The 24,930-nt window shown below is 38.9% G+C and overlaps 1 protein-coding gene across 1 annotated transcript in view; it reads right to left on the bottom strand.

Moving 5' to 3' along the window:
* Positions 1–1,323: 1,323 nt before the first annotated feature.
* The window catches only part of Lonrf2 (LON peptidase N-terminal domain and ring finger 2), a 40,658-nt gene continuing 17,051 nt past the window's right edge, over positions 1,324–24,930 (bottom strand). The window contains exons 4-12 of the mRNA XM_069988539.1: positions 23,119–23,259; positions 22,229–22,424; positions 21,770–21,872; positions 21,160–21,274; positions 19,533–19,654; positions 18,689–18,847; positions 14,822–14,984; positions 12,579–12,728; positions 1,324–9,073 (exon numbers count right to left, since the gene is read on the bottom strand). Coding sequence (XP_069844640.1) covers positions 8,879–9,073; positions 12,579–12,728; positions 14,822–14,984; positions 18,689–18,847; positions 19,533–19,654; positions 21,160–21,274; positions 21,770–21,872; positions 22,229–22,424; positions 23,119–23,259 — 1,344 coding nt within the window. The 3' untranslated portion in view covers positions 1,324–8,878. The remainder of the gene's footprint in view (positions 9,074–12,578; positions 12,729–14,821; positions 14,985–18,688; positions 18,848–19,532; positions 19,655–21,159; positions 21,275–21,769; positions 21,873–22,228; positions 22,425–23,118; positions 23,260–24,930) is intronic.

The raw sequence follows: 24,930 nt of genomic DNA on the forward strand, positions 1-24,930 counted from the left end.
ATCTAGAAGTAGATACATTTCTAGAGGCAGACAAGCTGTCAAAGCTGAACCAAGAAGATATAAACTACTTAGACTCATAACAAGCAATGAGACTGGAGATATAATAGTTTTCCAACAAGGAAAAGTCTAGGTTACAATGAATAATTCACAGCTGAATTCCATAAGACCTTCAAAAAAAAGTTAATATGTTACTCCATGCCCCCCTGACTTTTCCATGAAATAGGAAGGAAAAGATCATTACCAAACTTATTCTACAAGTCCAGAAATCTACTCATCCTTAAATCAGGAAGGGACCCATTGTAAAAAGAGATAGACCAGATTCTTTGATGAACATACACAAAGCTCCTTAATAAAAATATCTTCTATCTGAACTCAACAACTAGCCAAAAAAAATCATTCACTATGATCAAGTCAGTTTCATACCAGAGATGCAAGGCTCATTTTCAATATACATAAATCAATAAACACAATACATCACCAAAAAATTTACTCTTTTAAAATTTCTAAATAAATATTTTTTTTTCTTTTTGGCAATCATGGGGCCTGAACTCTGGACCTGGGCACTGTCCCTCAGCTCTTCAGCTCAAGGCTAGCGCTCTACCACTTGAAGCACCTTCCCAGCCCCTAAATATGTATTTTCACAGTTAACTCTTTACTTATAATTTTGTATTCCTTATCTCAAACCTCCTCCATGTCCCCCCCCCACAAAATAGCTATATTGGTTTCAGTTCTTAACTACCCTGGATAGAACAGATCTTAAAACATAATTATAATTAAACCTCTTCCCTTTTATTACTAGTGATTTAAGTTGGACTAATTTAACATCTGAATTGAGCTGAAGCTCCTCTAAACAATGTGTGTCTGTGACTTTACTTGGAGACAATGTCTCTGCAGATATAATAAATAAAATTAGGTGGTGTTCACACTGAATTAGGTTGCTCTCCAAATCTAGTAACTTACTTCCTTACATAGGAGACGGACATCTGGACTTGGAGGGAGGAGGCCCTGTGGTAATGAAGACAGACTGCGGATATGTACAAGCCCAGGAAGGTCAGGGCCCGCAGCAACCTCTAGGAGTTAGAAGAGACTCCACATATGTAAAAGGAGATATGATTCTGTCAATACCTTGGCCTTCAACTTCTGATTTCCAGAACTGTGAAGAAGAAAATTCTATGTTTGGAAGCCAACCACAGGAAATGAATCCAATATTCTGTGTCTTTGCAAATGTAATCAAGTTAGGTTGAATTTGTCCTGGATTAGATTGAGCTGAATTTGATCTAGTTCTAGTCATTGTACGTCATTTGCACATGATTATTTATTAAATAACATTTACAACACTGCAAGTTTTATTTACTCCAAATATCACATATTAAATATACAATTCCAACTAAAGTGAACAGTACACAGACACAATGAAGTAAATATTGCAACATTCAAATGTGGCCTCACTTAAGTAATGACAAATAGCAAATATTGTTTTTAACATCTTTATCCCAGACTTAAACTTAGGAAACAGAAAGTCAGATAAACACTTGGTATTATATGAATGTGACAATACACTAATTTCTCAACAGGTAAAACCATGATTTTTAAGTTCATCTACATCAACTTTTTGCTCAAATCTGCTCTTCTAATTAAGTAGAAAAAAATGCACATCAAATTGTTAAATGGAAAAATCATCCCACAACTACAAAATTAAGTTGCTAATGACACTAATACATAAACATACAAATTTTCAACACAGCAACCTTTTTCCAGGGCTCAGTGGAAAATGGAGGGTGGTAGGATGAGCAGTATGAAAGAAGAGCCAGCCACTGATCAGACCATACATAGTACAAAAGCGGACAAAACTATTAAAGTTAAAATAGCATGGCAAATACCAAAGGCCCCAAAGCAATTTTTTTAATGATTGCTGAAAAGCAAAAGGTTAGAGATACTTACATTACAACTCCATCTTCCTCCTCAAAGACCACATACGCCAATCTAGCCTTGTGACTGACAGTCAACTTCCTTCGTGTCTTTCTTACTAAGGTTCAGTCTCTAATTTGGGGTGGGGTCTGCCATAATGCCACGGGAACTCATCTGGCCCTCCTGGCCCCACCTTGCCCTGATAACTTACAGCTGCAGGACTGCAGGAAGTGGTTCTGATGTTGAAGTTCTGTAGACACAAGCTGGTACCAGCAGGCCCAGGCCCATCCCTGCTCAAACTAGCCTCTGTATTGAATGATAAAATTTGACTTAGACTCTTAGTATGTGGTGAATTGCAATCTAGCTTGACACATAAACCAGTTGTAGCATATTCTACGTGGTCCCATAATGTTGCATCACCTAGTGACATTGTAGCTGTCTTGGTTTATGTTAGAACACTCTTATGTGGCTCATACTGTGACAAAATCACCTAACCACACTTCTCCCAGTTTGTGTCTCCATAAGTATTAAGTGACTGCATGCCAAATAAAGTAAACACTGAACTGCACCAATTTATCATCTCTGTAAATTCCTTCCCTTTTCTGTCTAAAATGTTGGGGATAACATTCTGCACCATCTTGGGTTGGTATGCTGCCCAATTAAAAACTTTACTTCTTGCTCAAAAATAACCTACTAAATTTAAATGTAGTTGCATTCTCCTTTTGGTGTGGTCAGTAGGCTGCAAAGTAGAGCTTCCAGAATCCACGGGTTCACTGAGTGGCTAATACAAGAGACTCACTAGGGCCCGCTGAACCCTATGGCTTCTCAAGACACCTAGATATAGTACAGGTAAGTTTCCTCCCCTTATCGCCAGCTCCACTCTGAGTTCTGAGCTCTCCAAGTTTTTCTAAACTTTTTCTTTCCTTTCTTTCTCTCTTCTTTTTCTTAACTTACTGACTTGGATTTCAGAAAAGAAGCCTTAGGTGTCTGAGTAGGTTAGTTAGAATCTGAACTGGGCTCAGAGGCAAAGTGTTTTTGACAGCTGATTGCACTGGATTCAGTTAAAGGTCATAGTAGGTATTGAGGCTTTGAACTCAGGCTCTGGGCATTGTCCCTTAGCTTTTCCATTCCTGGCTGGTGCTCTACCACTTGAGCTACAGCTCCACTTCCGGATTTTTGGTGGATAACTAGGGATTAAGAGATCAAGATGCACTGTATTCATAAATTGCTTTGTTGAATGGCAACTCCTTTGCACAACTACTTAAAAATATTTTTAAAAAAAAGTTAAGAGTCTCATGGACTTTCCTGTATGGGCTGACTTCAAACCAGGATCCTCAGATCTCAGCCTCCTGAGTACCCAGGATTATAGGCATGAGTCACTGGTACCTGACCTCAAATTTTTATTTTTGATAATGGGATCATCATAATCCATACTTCAGAACACTAGCTAGGTTTATGTATCAGAATTATGGGCACAAATCTGCATATTTTAGGAAAACGTATCATCTAGAAAACAGCTTAGAAAATTTGAGGGTCACTGGGAAGTCAGAATTGTTTACTTGCTATATATAGAAAAACAAACAATAAACACCCCCACCAAACTAGTGGGATGCACTCTTTAATTGATATGTAGAAGCATCCAAAAGACTACATGAATCAAAAATTTTTTCCTTGAAAGCTTCTTCAGAAAAACCCAAGTAACAGACAAGGACAGGGTAAAAGAGGACCTCAACTAGATTTAAACTCTAACAACTCCTCCCTATCCCGCTTAAAAAACCCAATTTATTGTAAAAAGTAATGGGTTTCATTATGGTAATAGATAGATCTTATTCACCCCTATCATTCTCTTCCTGGCCCCTCCCTGCTCTCTGGTCCTCTTCCTCTGAAATTCATTATGTGAGAGAAAATGGAGTATTTGTTTAAGCCTGGTTTCTTTTGCTTAACATGGCCAATTCCATCAGTTTTCCTGGATATGACACAATGAATAATATTCCCTCATGTATATATAATACCACATTTTCTTTACCCATTCATGTGCTGGTAAGCACTAAGTTTCCATTCATCTTTCAGGCCACTGACCATGATAAGCCCAGATGCCTTCCCCTCTTAGAAATAATAAGTTTAACATAGCCTTATAATAAAGTGAGGCCTTTTGGCCAAATCTGTTGGTTTTAACTGCCTTTTCCATGGTTTAGGCAGAGATGGAAAACTTTTTTTTTTCTGTCAAGGGCCATTTGAAGATTTATAACATCATTAGAGGGCATACAAAATAATCAATACAGGCAAACAACTTCAAGCAGCTGGTGAGAAAAAAAAAAAAACCATACATGTCTGTCCCATCAGGAAGCACATGATTTCATGGGTCTTATGTAGCCCACAGACCAGATGTTCCCTACCCTTGATCTAGGGCAAAGTTGAGTCACACTATAAGAAACTTCCCAGTCTGAAAGAATAATTCTAAAAAAAAAAAAATTACCAATGAGTTTAGAATTCTTGCAGCAGCTTTCCCAATTTATTCACAGGATATTGTGACCTAGGGAAATTGGAAAGTTTATGACAGAAACAAAACAGAAGGAACCTAAAGAGATAAAGACCTTCCCAAATCTTTCCAGATCAGCAAGTAAAACTGCTAAGAACCTATAAAATTCAATTCTAAAGCTTTTCTACAGAAAATTGATTGGTCCATGATAATCCTGCAGCCAAAAGATGGATGAACCAGTTTCAGATTAAAGAGTTTACCCAGAAACAGTGTTACAAACTTCATTAAGGAATTATTTTTTGCAGGGACAGAAATGGCATTACTTACATTACTTGCAACTGAACATGGCTGTGAACTTAACTGCTAGAGGCTGCATCTCAGTTATTTTTAGGGATGAGCTCCAGGAAGTGGTGCTGTGGCTCAAGTGGAATGAGCTCTTTCAGTTTTCTCCAGGCTGTGGGACATCCTAGTGTCTCTCAAAAATCAGTATTTCTCAGTAATTAGACAGCCATCTTAGAAAGTTCTTCCAACTCCTCATCATTTCTATCTGAGCCACTGCAACTCAACTGTTGTACTTCCAGTTATTGGTAGGTGATGGTAAGGACCGTGACTGTGGGAGTCTTAAGTCTTTGCAAAGTGACACTAGAGGATGGTTGCCATTAAACTTGGCTGGAAGTTCTTCTGACCCCTACTCTTCAACAGTGGTTCAGGACTCCAATCATGGTCTGTATCTCACAACTTAAAAAGGGCGATTGTATATCTACCTGGTAGGGATTTTAAGGTAAAGCTAAACAGCTTCCTCACGATCTTAGAAATTTCTGTTACCCTGAAGGCCTTATCTTTCTTTCTTCTGGCTCCTCTAACCTCTTCCATTTCCCACAATGAAATAACCTGCTGATGTCTGCAAAGACTTATGCTCTAGCAAGAACCAAAATGATTAAGTCTGTGGACTAACTCCACAAAATGAAGAAGCTATTCCATTAATATCTATTCTTCAGGATTCCGACGGGAAATACTCCAAAACTCCAAAGGAAAAATGGAGAGTTTCAACATCACTACTGCCTTTGCTTCCTAGGTTTGCTGGAAGTAGCACTCTGCCCTTTCTAATAGTAACCTGGTTGTTACAAAGTGAAGAAAATTTGTCCAGGTAGCATCCAGGAGGCATGTCTTATATTGTACTTTTAGTTAACCTATACTCAGGCTGTCTATGTGGTTTTGAATGACTGATTATATATGCCACTTGACTAAAATTAGAAGGTGCCCTTAATGACAAATGTGGTTATACATCTTCAATGTGTGATAGAGAAAGTATGTTAGAGCACTTTTCCCATTGTACTTTGGTTATATTTATGGGCAGTCTTATGAGCAAGTAGAGAAATGATTCTTGCTCAAATATCAGTAAGTGGTCCTCATTTCCAGTTCCTGAGGCCTACACTGCGTTTGTGGAGAATCTGCTTATTTTGTTCTGCCTCTTTATTGGTTCAGGTCTTCTGTTTGGCTCAGCTCAATACTGCCTTCTGGAAAGTTTCTTGGCAATGTATACCGTGTAGTGCTTAGAAGTTTTAAGTACTTTTATAAATTAAGACCTGGATACAATTCAACGCTAATGTTCCTAACTTGACTGAGAGAGCAACTATGTCACTTTGAGTTTCATTCTTTTGGTTACTGCAATATTTTAGTATTAATATCAAATGGTTTCATTGCAGCTGAAATAACAAAAATGTAAGAGTCATCTAGAACAGTATTAAATTGCCAATTCTGAACTAGGCTGATCAAGTAGATTCACTGTGGTAGATGCAGAAAATGGTGTCATTACCCATGACTATGGTTTTGGTTAATCTCTGTAAGGACTAAAAGGATGACCTAAAGTGGGGAACTCTTAAATTATAGTTGTCTTAAACTGGCTCCATACTTGGATGATGAAATTTGGTCTAGGACAGCCCCACATACAGTTAATTGTAACTTAGCTTGATGTTCAAGCAAACTGTAATTAAGTGTATATCCTGGTGAGCAAGCAACTGGGTCTTGACCAATCATAGCAGCTGAAATGCTAGCCAATCCCAGAAGAAAGGCTCCCAGATAAGGAAAATACTGGACTGCACCAATCAAATAATATCTGCTTTTCTGATTGGAAAACAACTCACTGTCTTAGGGAGTGGCAGTCTAGAGTGTGGGTCTAGAGTTCTGACTGGTTCTAGAACCTATTTCTTGCTGAAATCAACCTGGTTAAACTTAACTTACAACAATCTTCAGTTCTCCTTTGCAAAAAAACAGTTAAATCATTTTGAAAAAAATAAATCTCTCTCCAGAAATACTAGAACAAGTTTGAACTAATCATGTTTTTATAATTTTTGATGTTTTGGTTATAATTTTTATGTCAGAGCTTTCCTGACAAAGAAAAGAATGCCCCTACCAGGGCTGGTCAATTCTTTAAAATATATATATGGTTTACTATGAAGTAGTTGTACAAAGAGGTTACAATTCCATTAGTCAGGTTATGAGTACACTGCATCTTGATCAACGTCATTCCCTTTCATCATATTCTCCATCTGCTTGTCAATTCTTACATAGCAGAGGATGCTTGAGAGCACACATTCCTTAAGCAAATTAACCAACCCAGAGCCTCCATGCCCAAACACCTCCTGGATCCAGCTCCTCTATCAGGAAGCAACAAGGGCAGTACTCCTGCCCTTGTGGAATTTTTCCCCCAGGCTGGCCTTGAAGAGCAATCTTCTTTCTCAGTCTCTTAAGTAGCTCTAGGATTACAGGCATGAGCCGCTGGTGTCTAGCTACAATTCTTCATATATGTTATTAAAATATAAAATAAATTCTAGAGAAGAGTGGCTAATATCTATTACTTTCTAGGAATAGCTTCTAGTAAAGATCTTCTGCACATGAAAAGCAGTTTTGTTTTTTAAGTGGTCAGATTAATTAGGCTACATGGCTTAAGAAAATACTACATAAGTACTTGAAACATTGAGTCAACAAATACTTCTAAATGTTCTGCTGTATAGTTAAGTTTCACTAATGTATTTTCTAACTCCCATGACCTCACTTAAGTTTTAACTGCTGAAAACTCCTACAATACATCAAATTATAAATATTATAAGGTCTTTCTAATAAAATGCTTAATGGGTTGATAACCCATCGACATTTACTATTGTGAAATATACTTTTTAAAACTTGAAGATCACATACCTTGAATGAAGAGGGCAAAGCTTGCAATTGTCATGTGCCCATTAGTTCACACTTTCCTTCAGTGGATGCCCACCTCATAAACTAAGAAGCAAACTCTCAGCACGTGGCTAGGACAGTGAGCACATCTCAGATCGATAGTTATTCCAACCAGCATTACCAGCATACATCACAGGTTGGAAGTTATACCCATTGTTCTTTAACTGATAATTCATGGTCTAATAAACATAAAACTTTGTTTAAAAAGTCACCATTTTAGTTTGGTATTGGAGAAACCTAAATATTTACCCTTTATCAACCACCTATTCTTGCATATTCTGGTATATTTCCTCAGAATAGACAGACTTTACCATTTATGACAGCTTTTTAATGTCTTCATATATTAGTGGAAGGATAGTAGCATAAATTTTACTGATGAGACTAATTTCTCATGAAAATCCTGGCAGAAAAAGAGGACTAGCCTCAATGTTTAGTACGCAATCAATTGATGAGAACAGTTACACTTTCAAGGGTTTCTGTACTAGTCTGGCTACATGTTTGACATCCCAATGCATTTATAGTTTTAACTCACTGTTTATTCAGAGTGTGTAAATATAGTCTCAAGTTCACTATACTATTCTCCAACTTTGCTATATCCATGAAATGTATTGTATTTTTGACACTGTTAATGAATACAACATGCAATTTACAACACCTGGGACTAAAACAGGACAGTAAACACAGTTCTATCCAGTAATTGCTACTTCTTGGGTGAGGACTCATTTTAGCTCCTGCACTGGACAAGGGTTTGATTCCTTAAGTTCACAGACAACTTTACAGCAACACACGAAGCCTAAGTGCATCTTTGGTCAGCCTGTGTTCTAACCCATCTGTTTCCATATAAAAACATGTTTTCCTCTTATTGTCTGGCCACAGATACATGCATTTTTCCATTTAGCAGGGTGAGATACTGACTAGAACAGCTTCTCCTTTCTTGTGGACCCTAAGCCACTATATGCCATCTGTGCTGTTCCCTGCCACCAGTGACCTCCTGAAACATCTGCTTCCAAGTGATTTTCTTAGGTGGCTTTCCAACCCTGGGCTCTATCTGAACTTCAGGCTAACCTTTTACAGCAACAGATTCCACCAGGCACAAACTTGGCAATTGTGAGAGGGTATTAAGTGTTTGGTTAAGTGTCCCATTTGGTAATCTTATCAATGAACATTTTACAGAGCACAATAATTGATGGGTACTTGTCCATGCCCGGCACTCATAAATGTACAGGGGCTTCCAGAAACCATAACAGAAGAAGAAAATCAGTTATTTCTCTCCTTGTTGGGAGCCACCTCTTGGCGATTATTCATCTTACGCGTGATGATGACTAGTATGCGTCGGATGGCAAGCAGACGTTCCTTCAGAGAGGTCATGCCAAGGATGGCCAGCTGAGCCTTGCGCTCCAGTGGCAGCACTGCCAGGATCCACCAGGACCAGGCCGGGCCACTAGGATTGCTCTGAAAAGTAAACCAGAAGAAAATACTGTATTAATGAAGCCCTGCTCCCTAATTTAACCAACAGACATGTGAACCAACAGAAATGCCACTTTCTCTTGTAAAGCTACATCACAACTCATTCAGTTTGCTTGTATGTTACACATTCAAAGGTGGGAAACTCATAAAAGCAAGAACATTCCAAGAGAAGCATCTTCTACAGGGAAATTCCATAAATTAGTTGCTTTTTTTCTCTTGACTGTCTACTTAAGAGTTTATACATACACCAACCAGGAGAAAAGACAAGTAATTTTCACCTCCCCAACCCAATGTTCTATGCTACTGCTATTTAAGTTTCAAGCATGCTATATAAATCATAAAGGCTAAAAGTATGTATATATGTATGGTTTAAGTACCATAAGAAAATTAACCTTATCATAAGCCAATGTGGTAAATGTGTGTATGTATAAAAGATGCATATGTATACATTAGTATACATGTGGCAATCATTATGCATTTATACACATCATGAATTTATGTATGAAAATTTTATTTGCACAAAAATACACACATGCTACATATATATATGTATGATAGCCTTTATCACATGATTTGTTCTGGTTTGAATTCTAAACAAAAGATGACTATAAACTTGTTCTTGATATGCTGGCACTGGAACATGGATATCCAGGCCTTTAGTTTCAAAGCCTTTTATTGTCCTCTGGTGATCTCTGGGATGGTTTTCCACCAGAGGACTAAAAATAACATTGTGCATTGGGCACTAGTGGCTCACGCCTGTAATCCAGGCTACTCAGGAATCTGAGATCTGAGGATCACAGTTTGAAGCCAGCCCAGGCAGGAAAAGTCCATTCTACTCTTATCTCCAATTAACCACCAGGAAAAACGGAAGTGGAGCTATGGCTTGAAGCCGAAGAGCACTAGCTCAGAGACAGTGCTCAGGTCTGAGTTCAAGCCCCACGACTGGGAAAAAAAAAAATCAAAAAAGTTGTACTCTCCTTTTCTCATCTTACAGAGTAGTGAACAATGTTTTTCTTTTTTTTGGTAACATTGGGATTTTGAACTCAGGGTCTCACGCTTGCTAGGCAGATACTCTCTTGCTCAACCATACCTCTAATCCTCTTTTGTACTAGTCCTGCTTCTAGCCCAGGTGTGTCCCTAATTTTGTGTCAGCTCATTTGAACTTCCCATAGTAGCTGAGATGATAAACATGCACCACTGCACCCAGCTATTGGCTGAGAAGGGGTTCCTGCATGTGTGATCAGGTTGGCTCAAGCTTCAGTCTTCCCAGTCAGCCTCCCAAGTAGCTAAGATTTTAGGTGAGAGGCATTAGCTTAATGAGAAGCTAAAGCATGTTTAGTAAGAAGAAACTCATATAAAGACATTCCCCACAGACTACCTAAAACTCTTCTGTCCTTGGCATAACAACCCTCAAAGATGTCAATGCTCTAATGCCTAAAACATGAAAATGTACTTTAATTGGCAGTGGGATCTTAAGATGGCAAGATCATTACAGGGGTCCTACATAATCAGGGGTGTCTTTTTCAGGTGGCAGTCAGGGGAAGTATGGCAGCAGAAGAATGGTCAGAGATACAGTGTCCCTTGTTTTGATCACAGAAGGAATCATAAGCCAAGGAAAGCCAGCAGTCTTTAGAAGTTAGAATAAGTTAGCCAGGCATGATGCTTCAGGCCTGTAATTACAGCTTCTCAGGAGGCAGAGATTGGGAAGACTGTAGCAAGACACATCATAACCAATAAAAGCTGGATATACTGGTACACACTTATGGTCCCAATTATGTGTAAGACTATAGGTAGGAGCCAGGTGCTGGTGGCTCACACCTGTAATCCTAGCTACTCAGGAGGCTGAGATCTGAGGATTGTGGTTCAAAGCTAGCCCAGGAAGGAAACTCCGTGAGACTTATCCCCAATAAACCACTCAGAAAACCGGAAGTGGCACTGTGGCTTAAGTGGTAGAGCATTAGCCTTGAGCTGAAGAGCTGAGGGACAGTGTTCAGGCCCAGAGTTCAAGCCCCATGACCGACAAAAAAAAAAAAAAAGACTATAGGTAGGAAGCTCATAGTAGAAGGCTGGCCCTGGACATTACCTGAAAGATAACTAAAATGAAAAAATAAAAAGGGCTGGGGACTGGCTCAAAGAGTAGTGCTTATCTTGTAAGTACTAGGCCCCAGTACACCCCAAAATTAGTGGAAAACACAGAAGATAGACTCTCCCCCAACAACCTCCAGAAAGCAATGCATCCTGTCACCATACTTTGATCACAATAAATGTGTATTGCTGTAAACTGCCACCCACATTTGTGATGATTTGTGACAGTGATTATTGGAAGCAAATATGCCTACCAATGAGAGATTAATCTGAGTTTAAAATGGAAATCTCTAGCAAAAAGAATGATTCATTTCCTCGTTAGGAACCAGTGGCTCATATCTGTAACCCTACTTACTCAGGAGGCTGAGATCTAAGGATCCCAGTTTAAAGCCAGACCTGTCAGGAAAGCCTGTGAGACTCTTATCTCTAAAAACTACCAAATGAAAGCCAGATGTGGAGTTATGGCTCCGCTGTAGAGCACTAGTTCAAGCCTCATGATTTCCTAATTGCAAATCGGCCTTATCTCCTTGCATTGTGAATCTGAGTTAAAGTACAGTATAGAAAAAGAGTTTGGGAGAGATTTGACTTTCACAAGATTGTAGTCAAGTAAGATCTAGAGGCAATTTTGGCATTTTGAGTTTAGAAAACCTCCAATTCCCATAGATGATAAATAACAAAAACCCTCAAGAGGTAAGGTAACAAATGAATGGAGACAAGAGAAGGCATTCCATCTTAAATTAAGCTTTTTGAGAGCTAGCCCTACCAACCCCACATACACGCCTTCTGTGAGGCAGACGTGCCTCCACGCGTGGACCAGAGAACTGGTCACTGCCACAACCCCAAGTTACCACGGCCTCTCATTTAAATCCACTGATTACTGGAGAACCATCTTCACCAAAGGCATGCAAAGGAGGGATCAGAAAAAAAGCCCAGGAGGAATAGATAGGGGAAGGAGGTGTTACCACAAAGGACAATGAAATAAGGCTTCGAAGTGACCAGGTATTCTGTATTTTTCTCTAGAGTCCAGATGTGAGGCAGTGTCGTGTGCAAAACAGTGTCATCATCAATATGATTTTAAAAAAATTGGTATTTAAGTCCTAGTGTTAATGGGAGATAAAAAGGCATGAAGGCTGAGACCAAGCAGAGTTAAGTGACTTTCGTTCAAAGGAAATTGTCTTCATGTACTGTTAGCATTAATGTTATAGGTTCTCCTTTGGATCTTAGGCACTTAACTAATGCCTCTTTGGACTGCCAATAAATGAACCAGTTCATAAGCATTCCTATGGAGTACATGATGCTGGGCTGTCACACTGTGCATACACTGGAATGGTATGTCTAGAATATTACAGCAGGAAATAGCAGCATCAAAAAAAAAGAAAGAAAGAAAAGAAAAAGGGTAACATACCTGAGGCTCGGGCTCCCTGTCTGGCATTCCCCCAAAATGACTTAAAATTTGTTCTTTCATGTGATCCTGGAGAGAAGAAAACCAGGACACAGACTGCTGATACACAGAATCGTGAAGAGTGGTAAGTTCTTCATACTCTGGCCCCTCCACCTGTTCAAGGAAAAGGCAAGCATTCAGCAACTCATGATAGACATGGGCCTCCACACACAACAGCCAGTGACTTACTCCACATCTGCCAAGTGGGTTCACAGAATGTATTGCTTTCATAACGCACTATTGCTTCATTAAAATCACTGAGTGTAGAAATCTTGTGTCCTTTTAATTGCTTCCTGATTTTTTTCTAACACTCCTAAACATTAGCATTCATTCCATACATAGTATGGATAATTTTCAATAAATACATGCAACTATATATTCTTTTTTATCTTTAAGAGCAACAAAGTGTTAATAATAAAAATCAGGACAAAATATATCATCATACATACATATTAAGAAACATTATTACTATTACATAATGAAAAGCAATATCAATAGAACAAAATATAGAATAGACAACCAACCAAACAATTGCTAATACCATCTTGTTAACTCGTGAGCCCCCACCTCTGATTTTTTTTTAATCTGGAAAATGCAATTAATAGTTCTATTACCTCTAGGATTCAGTTCAGTAATGCACATGATATATATTATTAACATATAAATTATAATGTAAAAGCTGGGAAATGACTGCTATTTCTGTTATTTAAAGCTACTCTAAACTTTAGTTCTAGATAATAAAAGTAGTCCCATGGAGAAAAAAAAGTTGTTAATGAATTTACATTAATGCCCTCTAATTTCTATATAGAGTATATAGTGAATGGCGTTTTTTTTTTTCTTTACTGTGAAAATACCGTACAGAGGGGTTACAATTACATGGGCAAGGTAATGAATGCATTTCTTATCAAGCATTGTTGCCTCCTCCTTTGTTTCCCTTTACCATTCCTTCCCATCTCCACCCCTACTCATCACCCCTCCCCCAATCCCCACGCCAAAGTTGTAAAGTTCATTTTTGACATAACATCTTGTACATCTCATTGGTGCAATGGGTCCATCTGTATCCCTATTTAAACAATTTGTTTTTTCCCTTCCCCTCCACAAATTATACCAACATCAAATACAGTGAAAACAAGGCTTATACCATGGGGGAGGGACATACAAAACAACAAAGAAATATCTTATAAATATGTTAGACACAATAGCAAGAAAGAAAAAACATTTGAGTCCTTAACTTGGGGTTCATTTCGCTTAATATCAACTTATCTGACCATTTCTGCTTGTCTCAGACATATACTAGTTATTGCAAATAAGGGAAACCATGGGACCTATGTTTCTTTGGGCCTAGCTTATTTCACTTAATATAATTTTTTCCAAGTCTTTCCATTTCCTAACAAATGGGGCAATGTCATTCTTTCTGATGGAGGCATAGAATTCCATTGTGTATATATATACCACATTTTCTTGATCCATTCAGCTACTGAGGGGCATCTGGGTTGGTTCCATATCTTAAGTAAGGTAAATAATGCTGCAATAAACATAGTCATGGTGGTAGCTTTAGTATGGTCTTGTTTGTGATCATTTGGGTAAATGCCCAAAAGTGGGATTGCTGGGTCATAGGGGAGCTCTATGTGGAGCCTTTGAGGAACCTCCATACTGCTTTCTAAAGTGGTTGAACAAGTTTACACTCCCAGCAATTATATATTCAATCGATCACGGTTTATTTAATCACTCAAATAAGTTATATTTGGAACAGTACAACTTTTTACTTTATAAAACAACACAGTATTTCTACGATGTTTTCCCCTTTTATTGTGAGAGAAATACAACTTTGATTTTGTAATGTTTTTAATCCACAGTGGATGGAACCATAGGGGCAGAGGGTCACGTATGCCTCTATAGAAGATGAATTCCCCTACCCCTCCCCCACACCCTGCACCACATACACCAGGCTAGAATAGCAAACAAAATATTAGGAACCTGTTTTTATTTTGCAATGTGTAGATTTACATGCTCCCTAAGGACAATAGGGTTATTTTTTTAAATCAGGTATTTTTCTCTACCATCTCCAACTCACACAAAAATTGATAGGGAGTAAGTAATTTATGTGCAGAATTAAGCAGAAAATTAGTGACTCTGTTAATAAAAATCTCATAAGGTTTTTCCACGATGAAGAAGGGAAGGAGTCAGACCTCTAAAATGAGGTTTACCTTTTCATCTTCCAGATACTCAATGTCTGCTGTATTATAGCCATCTCTGTGACGGTGGCTCAGAACTCGGAACCGACTAATTCCAATGGCGTCCACAACAGAGCTCCCATCTGGGAAAGTTCTCACATCCTTAATCTCCAACATGCAGCCAAACTCTGAAATCCTGAAAGGGTGATGGGAAGAAATGGTCATGACTTCAAATACAGTGGGACTTTATATTCTCCTAGAGAAGGCTCACCTTTTAAAAGGAACATAAATCCAGACTAAACAAAGGGCCTGACTATCTGACATCAGCAAGATTACAATCTCTAAGCAACTCTTTGTCAATAACAACTCTTGTTCAGTGCTACAAACACAGGAGATGGCTGTGGCAGGCAAGGATAGGGCTTGGACTTCAGTGGTTGAAACCTAGTGCTTTGGAGGGACTGGATCTTAAATGCGGCTCCTCAGCCCTGGTTGCCAAGTCCCAAGAGGGATTCCTATTTAGCCTCTTTACAGCATGACTGCTAATCTGATCCTGAGTCAACACCCTCCACTGCCCTTTTACCTACCTTTGATTGGTCGGGTCCTACCCTACTTGGCCACCCAGGATGGGATCCTTGGTTGTAGCTATCCTCACTCCAAAGCTCTCACTAGAGACCTTACCCACACTCATCACTCCAATAATCATAAGCCAATCACTGTGCAGAGCAGCTTATAGAACTCACGCAAGCCTCACAAAACCAGAGGCTTATAGAAGTTAAACAAGTTATTTAATGGCATAAAAAGATTTAGAGCCAAGATTTCAACCCTAACTTGTCTGTTTCCAAAGTTCTTATGGTGATCGTCTTTATGATAGATCTTCAACAATAAAGATGAGTGCTATTCCTGTTACAAGTCTGCACATCCAAGTACCTGCTGGACATGCTGCATAGACAGCTCATACAACATCCCCTTCCTGGTTGTCTAACAGGTAATTCTGCCCACAGCGATGGGGTATATGGAAGCTCTTCAACGATGCCCTTCAAGAGAGAACCTGGCTGGGTGCCAGTGGCTCACAATTATAATTCTAGCTCCTTATGAAGCTGAGCTCTAAGAATTGAAGTTTAAAACCAGCACAGGCAAAGAAGTCCGCCAGACTTTTACCTCCAATTAACCAGCAAAAAAGCCTCAAGTAGAGGTGTGGTTCAAGTAGCAGAGTACCAGTCATGAGCAAAAAAGCCTAGACAGATCAAGAGCCCTGAGTTCAAGCCCCAGTACCAGCCAAAAAGAAAAGAAAAGAAAAAAAACAGATTTACAACTATCACCAAACAACCCTCAAAGGGTGGCTCCATGTCTACTCAGCAGCAGAGCCTGTCACATCCAGGAACATCTTGTCTTATCTGTGGACAAATACCTGGGGAGATGGAAATTCTCCTGTGCCTGTAGCTCCTAACAGACTGGTATTCTCACACTGACCCTTGGGACATCATAAAAAGTAGTTTAAATTAACTGCATTCTTCCCACATACTTGTTAAGTCTCTACCTCCTGATTACCTTTTCCCTGAAAGGTTATGCTGATTGTTTTTCATATTGTTTTGGTGAAAGTAATATTCTTTTCAGCATTCTGTATTCTTGGTGGAGTTTGCGTAGCTTGTTTTTTCACTTGGCCTTCACTGACTATTGATGAATCAAAATTTAAGATTATTATTTATTATTAATCTCTTCTGTGCTATATACACTCAACATTTTACATAAGAATCTTTCCCAGCCTGGCACAGTGGCTCATGCCTGATCTTTACTCAGAGGGTAAAGATCAGGGGGACTGGAGTTCAAAATCAGCCTGAGCAAAAAAGTTAGCAAGATCCATTATCCCAACAAATGAGCCAGGACTTGTTACATACATTACATATGTATATGTGTGTATATATATATACACACACACATGTATAGGTAATATATATCTATCATTCCAGCTACTCAGAAGGCTGTAGGTAGAAGGATCATAATCCAAGGCTAGCCCTGGGCAAATAGCCAGAACAAATCTGAAAAGCAACCACAAGCACTAAGGTTGGAAGTGTTGTTCAAGTGGTAGATACCTGTCTCGCAAGTACAAGGCTCTACTAAGTTCAAGCCAAAAATATATTTTAAAAAACACCTACTCCCCACAAAACCTTTCCCTCTTGTACAGGGACAATCCAGTGTTTCTTTTTAAATGTTTATGTTTTTCACATTTCATAATTAGGAAGGTAAATATGTGGGTGTGTAAACAAACATACAGACATATGTGTATTTATATGTACATGGGTGTGTATATATATGCATGTTATGGGATATATATATAAGAGAAAGAATGTTTTGTTTTGTCCTATTTAGATTATATATTATTCATAACTTCTGGGCAGTGGATACCACATTTTTGCAGTTTGTCTTTTTTATAAAATTATGTTTAAATCTGGAGTCCATTTATGAGCCGAACAGATCTGTTCATAATCTCTATATTGTGCTTCATTGGTCCACTTATGGTTTATAATCTTGCTGTTATAGAAAAGTTCTTCTATCACTGAATCGTTTTTTGTAAAAACTATCTGGCCTTGTCCTCTGCTCTCCACACCAATTCTAAAACCAACTTGAGTGAATCCTTTAGGAAACAATACAAGAGGTTTTTCTTTGTTGTTGTTTTTAATGTACTGTGTGATTTTTTTGTTTCTTTTGTATGTTCTTCCCCCTATGGTATATCTTCTGTTGTCACTGTATTTGATTTTGGTACCCTGGTATTGCATATACATTTACTTGAATTAGGGAAGGGAAGGGGGGGGACAACAGAATGGTGAGACAAAGGACAAGGGGGGAACCAATGCCAACAGCAATATACACAAGACAATAAGCTGGGGGTGTGGCAGGGGTGGGGGAAGGGAAGAGTGAAAAGGAAAGAAGGAGAAAAATGAGGGAAGGGGGAACAAGTTTGACAAGAAATGTGCTTATTACCTTACTTATGGAACTGTAACCCCTGTGTACATTACCTTGACAATAATTTTTTTAAAAAACGTAGAGGGACCTGGGGGGGAAAAAAACCCTCCTGTAATGTTCCCACGTCTTTCATAAGTTTTGCAATCATGAACATGGCATTTCCCTATATTTATTTAGAGCTTCCTGAATAGCTTCCAATAGTTTTTGAAGTTTCTTCATAAAGGTCTTTTTTTTTCATTTTTTAAAAAAAGTTTGTTCCTCCCTAGGTATTTATGGTAGAGATTACTGGGTGGCCCTAAAAATCTTTTTCTCCTCCACCCTGGGCACATATGCAGAATACATTTCCTAGCCTTCTTTGCAAATGTGAGCTAGCCATTTTTATCCAGAATCCACTGAATACATGTGCTTCCCCTTCTATCTAGCACTCATCACCAGGAAGAGCTGACAAATCCCAAATGGATAGAAAGGGACCTTATTATTGGAGATCTGAAATCCCTAAATCAGCCCTGCTCCCCTAAAACTATCCCTAGACAACTGAGAAGAAACAACAGGAAAAAAGGCCAGATGCTGTGGATTCTTGTAAGACTGAAAACTATATGGATGGCAAGATAGAGAGAATCTGCATTAAGGATACAGCCATTCTGCTAGACCTTAAATTTCTAGGCAGACAGATGGGCTAGAGGAGAACTGCAAGCTGTGGGGAGAATGGAGGTATGGGACCATGAACTACAGTCAGAGAATGATGAGCATGGTACTGGACCAGCAAGTATGATGACTGGAAGCAAGTAGAATGAGGCTGGAAAGGACACATTATGGATAGCCTTGAACTGAGTCTTGGTGGTATAATGGGAGATCCTAGAGATTTTCAAGTATCAGTCTAAATTTTCTTCAAAATAGACCATGTTATACACTTATCCTTGGGATTCTGGCAATTCTTACCCTGCATGTTCAGCAGATAAACACATGCCAAATCGTTTGGTGCCAGTTTCCATGCATCTTCTTATCATAAGCCGATACCGGGGCTCAAAGACATGGAGGGGACAGGGAACTGTGGGGAAGGCCATGGCACACACAAAGATGGGCACATCTCTGGTCAGACTGCAGAGCAAAGGCAAATGTGAAGTCAGATATATTAGAAACAAGGGAGCCACCCAACAGCCAAAGCTAGCCAACCCCAATTCTCTCTTTTACAAAACAAAACCTTCAGATCCGAGTCACTGCTGGGGGGGGGGGGGGGGGAAGGAAAGCCATTAGCATGAGAATGTTTTCTGCTCACCCAGATGTCTACCAAGTCTTCTTTAAATCTAAGAAAACATACTGTTAAATTACTGTACTTAGAAAACTTACAGCTTTTGACTACTCTAAAAAATCTTTTGATCAAAGCAAAAACTGCACCACTGTCAGAGGCAATGAATTTTAAATAGGAGATCCATATATAAAACTTCAATCATCTGAAAAGCTGTAAAACTGTCAAGTCTAGAAAAGTCACCATCCATAGAAGTGTTTCTTGACTTACATACTTTGCCTTTCCAATTCTGGAAAACTTAGTATCATTTATTTAGATATAAAAATCAACTATATAATTTTGTTTAAATATGCTTTTGAAATAGTTCTCATACTTATGATTATACATCTATTTATATTTTGCAGTTAATATTTTCTCCTGTTTAAAGATCAAAGAACTATTAGGAAAAAAATCCCAATCAATGACAAAGTTGAGGTTAATGAGACTGCCTTCATGAATTGGAACTAGGCACCAAGGACAAGCAGTGTGAGCACTTACTTGGATAGTTCTGACATTTCTTCATCATAAATTCTCTTTCTGTCAGACAGCTCTTCTTGCAAATACTGAAATATCAATTCTTCGGCCAGTATAGTTATATTAAAATTTCTGGTTGCCAACAACTGTAACAAAAAAAGAAATGTTAAAATGATGCCGTGGGGATAATCCTAAATTAGCACTCAGTCAGGCCTGAGGATTTGGTTTTATAAAAGAGATCTGGAGTTGGCAAGCTTGGCTGTTTTGGTGATTAGGCCCCCATGGAACTAAAAACAAGAGACAATAAGAACAAGACGTAAACTTTAGTCAATCCCCAGATTTTGCATCTTTGCATGTTTCTACTATAAAGCAGCCCTGAACATGGAGGCAAATAAAGTCAGTGTGAGGAATGGTGATCACATACTCTCATGAGAGTAAGAACCATTTCCTGGCCTCTTGTTCCAGCCAAGGATGGGAGCAACATCACAGCAAGAAGAGACAGCAACATCAGGAGGACTGGCAGAGGGCACCCCCAATGATCCTGCTGAATAGACTGAGAAGGTATCCGACACCATGACATATGATGCATCACAATATAGCTGATCACATGAGAACCCTGCAGGCAACTTAATAAACCAAGGAAACATGGATATTTTAGAAAGGTTTTAATTCAACAACTATTTTTTAACAGGGGTTGGGAATTTAGGGGCCTCCCAAGCATTCTGCCACTTGGGCCATGTTCCTAGCCTTGTACCAACTTACTTTTAACAAGTTTTAGCAATAAATTAAAAGGCTGTTAACTATTTAAGAATTTGCTCAAGTACTATACCTCTTCTTATAGGTAAGAAAAAGAATCTGAGAGCTACAGGGTGCAACTAAAGTTATAATATGTTTAGTACACACAAGGATCTAGCCTCAATCCTTGGCACCAATAATAATCATCAGTATTTTCCTACATATTTGTTAAAAAAACAATAAACTTTATCTATCTAAAGAAGGAGTACAGTTTAGTTTCTGGAAGACAATTATGGCAAATATTGTTAGTTTCATCTTATGGATGAAAAAGAAGGTTCTTCTATCCCCACAAGAGCTTTAACGGTTTGCTCCATGTGTAGAGGCACCCAGTACACAGGAGCACATACTATTTGATAAAATGGCCAGAAAAAAGCCTTGTTTTTAAATATTGTTCATTTTCTCACCATACCTAATGAGAATATCTTTAACAGTTATAGAAGTAGCTTCTGTGTGGGCCCTAATAAGTTCCACTGATCTTGATCTCAGGTCAAGTGATACTATAAGGGTATTTAGGTTGCTGAGGCACAGTTAGAAGTGATTCGGTCCCCAACTGAGATGAGGTACAGAAGAGCTCATAGGGCATGAGTTATATCCTTTCTCAAATATTTGTAACAGATATGCTATTTATAATATACCTCAACTACAATGTACACCTGAAAATTTTCTTGAAATTTAGCTACTTCTGTACCTAAATGTTCCTTGTATAATTGTGATTAATCAGAAAGGTGGGAACTGAGCTGTCTTTAGAGGCTCTAACTTTAACAGCCAGACAAAAGCAAAGCAGGATGTGAAAGGAGGTCCGCCAAGGCTGTGTAGGGTACCTCCTTGTCGCTTCAAATTGTCCCTTCACAATTACCTCAGAAAGTTTGTCTTTGCACAGTGGGCAGTGTGGAGCATGGTCCAGGCAGCGCTCAAGGCATTTCAGGCAGAATGTATGTCCACAAGGAGTAGTGACAGGCTCAAAGAGCAACCTGGAAAGGAAATGTGTGTCTTCATCAAGACATGTCCACAAGAGACTTCCATAGAATTTATGAACATTAGAAGGATGCCTTATGAACTTCCTTTTCCATTCTGGATATTATTTATTTCCATTCCCCTCTTACATCTTCCTCAAATTTTTTGGGGTTTTTGGGGTTTTTTTTTTGCCAATCCTGGGGCTTGAACTCAGGGCTGGGGGCTGTCCATGAGCTTATTTTGCTCAAGGTTAGTGCTCAACCACTTGAGCCACAGGGCCACTTCTGGCCTTTTCTGTTTATGTGGTACTAAGAAATCAAACCCAGGGCTTCATACATGCTAAGCAAGCATTCTACCACTATGACACATTCCCAGCCTTCCTCAAATTTTTAAAAAATAAATAAATCATGAATGTTTATGTTATTTCCCTAATAAGAAGCACATTCTATTTAGGTATGCAACTTAGAAAGGCTAATATTTTTCAGAGCTGTACAGACTCTGTAGCATCCTACCTCATGCAAAGGGCACACTCAAAGTCAGTCATGTCAACAGTAAAGTCTTCGAGATCATCTCCCATCTTAGAACTCACAGTCCTCTGAGGTGGGCAATCTGCATCTGAAGAATTTTCAATGTTACAATTAACATGTGAGTAACAGTACGCAGTGCGCATTCTTCTGCTGGACACAAATGTGTTATATCAGTTTAACAAAACCATGCTGGGGAGGAATGTTTTCCTGTCTAGTTAATTCATACCAACAACTTTTATGGATAGACAAGAACGAAAGTGAAAATTAAGCCAAAACTTTCTCTATTAAGGAATCTGAAATTTTTGTGATACCAGCTATCTCAAATATCCACAGGTAGTAGACTCATCATTACTATTACTTGCATAATTAAAAAAAATAGATAAACTACTGGCTAACATCCTATCCCTTTAGCGCACACAACACCATGATAAAATGCTCACCTACCTTTCTTGGGAATTTTCCCAGGGAGGCCGTGCGCATCCTCCATGTCACTGGGAAGCTGTCTCTTTAAACCAGTGCTGGGTGCTACTGGGATGACATTTTCTAATGCTTTTTTATCCTCTTCAAAGTGCAGTCCCAGTATAAAATATAAAACCGAAGAATTTGTATTTCTAAACATATCAACTCTCTCAGATGAGTTCTAATTAAGTAGGAAAAAAGAATCCTAAATATTCAAGAAATCACAGCATACAAGAAAAAAATCATGCATGCAGAAGCCTGTTCTAGAAAGTTCCGGAAAAGAGGAGGGCTTTTACTCTTTTTTCATAACTGTTTTTATCTATCAACTGGTAAGATGCACTTGAACATTTGCATGGTAAATCACAGAATAATTTCTGTCTGGGACAACATAAACACTATCACACACATAAAATATACACAGAAATATCTGTTATGTATCTTATACTCAAAATCATCCCTCTTGTATCTTATACTCAAATCATCCCTCTTTCTTTTCTCCAAGCCAAAATCATCTCAGGCCTCTGAACTGACTTGTATGGAAGTGCTAAAAGAGATTCTTTCAGTCTCACTAGTCCCAAATGAATTCATTGAAAGTTTTAACGACTATTGAGAAACACTTAAGATCTATCTAGAGCCAAATGTCTCCATAATTTATGAAAAATTTAACACAGACCAGTTATTCAAAGCTTACTCAAGATAATGCTGACAGACAAATACATTCTGAGTACATCACTCGGGACTCACATATGCATTGCTCCCCTCACTCAGGACTGTCTCTTTCTCGTGCGTGCGCACACACGCGCGCGCGCACACACACACACACGCACACACACACACACTATAATCCACTCAGGACTCCTTTCCATACTACATACCCCAGGGCTCCCCGGGTCATCGTCTTCTTCCACTTGGGTGTTTGTCTGGCTATCACAGTGAGCTTTGTATCTGCCATGGGTGCAAGAGGTCGAGTTTTGATTTGTGTTGTCTGAAGGTGGAAAAAACACTTCACATATTACCTATAAAAATACCAAGAAAAGGGAATGTATTTTAAAATGCTTTTGGAAGAAAAAGAAATCTATAGCATGTTTTCAAGAGGAAAATGTGGCCAGACAGGCCTATAAAATTGGAAAGAAAAATTACCATAATTCTAACTATCCACCTTCTAAAATGCAAACATTTTTTAATATAGTCCATGTCTTAACCATTTTAGCTTCCAGTCTCTTTCATTAATCTTACAAATGACAAAATAGGAACATTTCAATTTCTTCTTGTCTGGTCCCCACCTGTTATACAAAACCTTCCATGTAAAAGTCTCACAGGAAAGAGAAAAATGGGGATTGAAGATTCCAGGGGCTCTGAGATTAATTAAATCTAAGCTGTAAATCACTCATGGAATTGAGATATTTCCAGAGGACAGCTCCATTTATGACAGAACCAGCAGAGCCACCTGGTAAAGAACTCTAAAAGAGAGGAGGCATGGGGCCAGAATTCTGGTTCAAGAACTCTTTCCCAGCACCAAGAAAGCAACTGTCAGGTGGGCATTCTGGCTGACACAGGTGGTTCTTCCAAACCTCATGGCCTCAGTTGTTTCCAAGAGCTTCAAGAAAGAAAAAAGAAGACAGTGAAGTCTTCAAAACCCAAACCAAACCAATAAACAAAATACCTTCCTGCTGTTCATGTTACAGTGAGTGTGACAAGCCAAAGACGCTGAAGCAGTGAGCAAAACACTCTCCTGTGGCCTGGGAGAAAGGGTCCTAACAGGGACTAAGCAGCTTCAGCAGAGCTGCAGGGAATGGATCATATTACATAAGTATGAATGGGCTACAGTTTTTGGAACTATCTGTGATAAATTATGTCTACCAGCCATTAATAAAGCATCAGAGCCAGGGCCTAAGGTTCATGTTTGCAACACTAACTACTCAGGACCCTAGTACCCGAATGATCTCAATTCAAAATTAGCTCAGGCAGAAAAATGTGCCATCATAAATGCTAGACTGGAGGTATAGCTAAAGTGGTAGAGCACAAGCCATGATCAAAACTGTCCAGTGAGAGGATGAGTCCCTGTGTTCAAGACCCAGTACCAGCAGAAAAAGGAAAAAAAACACACACACACTAGATAATCTAGACAAGAATCTACAAAACGCAAACTCTGGTTCTAGGACATTTGTAAACATGCTTCATCCAAGCTAGGGCTTTTTTGAAAAAACACTGGTATAAGGACTAGTTGAGATACACGTTTTACTGTTCTTATGAAATTTTCAGGTTGGGCTGAGCAGGCATGGATGGCAGAGAGCTGATTCCAGGGTAAATATTATTTTAACAGGTAGGAATGATGGTCAGAAACCAATGATTCTAAATCAAAAAGGATGAACAAATTCCACTTTACTTCCTACCAGTAAAGATACCGGTAGGAATTGGTTTTTTTAAAAAACAACAACAACAACAACAACACCTAGGTATTTTAACTAGCTACAGTTCCAACAGCGGGATGCTGAAAGTAAGTCCATCTCCTTATGTGAACCCTGACAAGGCCAAGGTTGCTACGCGTGGCTGACAGACAAGAAGAGATGTGGGCCATGCAAGAGTGCAACCAGAGAAGGAAACCCAACGCCCTGTCCTATGAGAAAAGCATGTTTGCCTCAAAGAATGAACTGAGGCAAAGGAAATAGCTATTCTCAAATACCTGA

This window comes from Dipodomys merriami, unplaced genomic scaffold, assembly GCF_024711535.1.
Source record: "Dipodomys merriami isolate MVZ:Mamm:240054 unplaced genomic scaffold, mDipMer1.0.p SCAF_36, whole genome shotgun sequence".
Classification (NCBI taxonomy): domain Eukaryota; kingdom Metazoa; phylum Chordata; class Mammalia; order Rodentia; family Heteromyidae; genus Dipodomys; species Dipodomys merriami.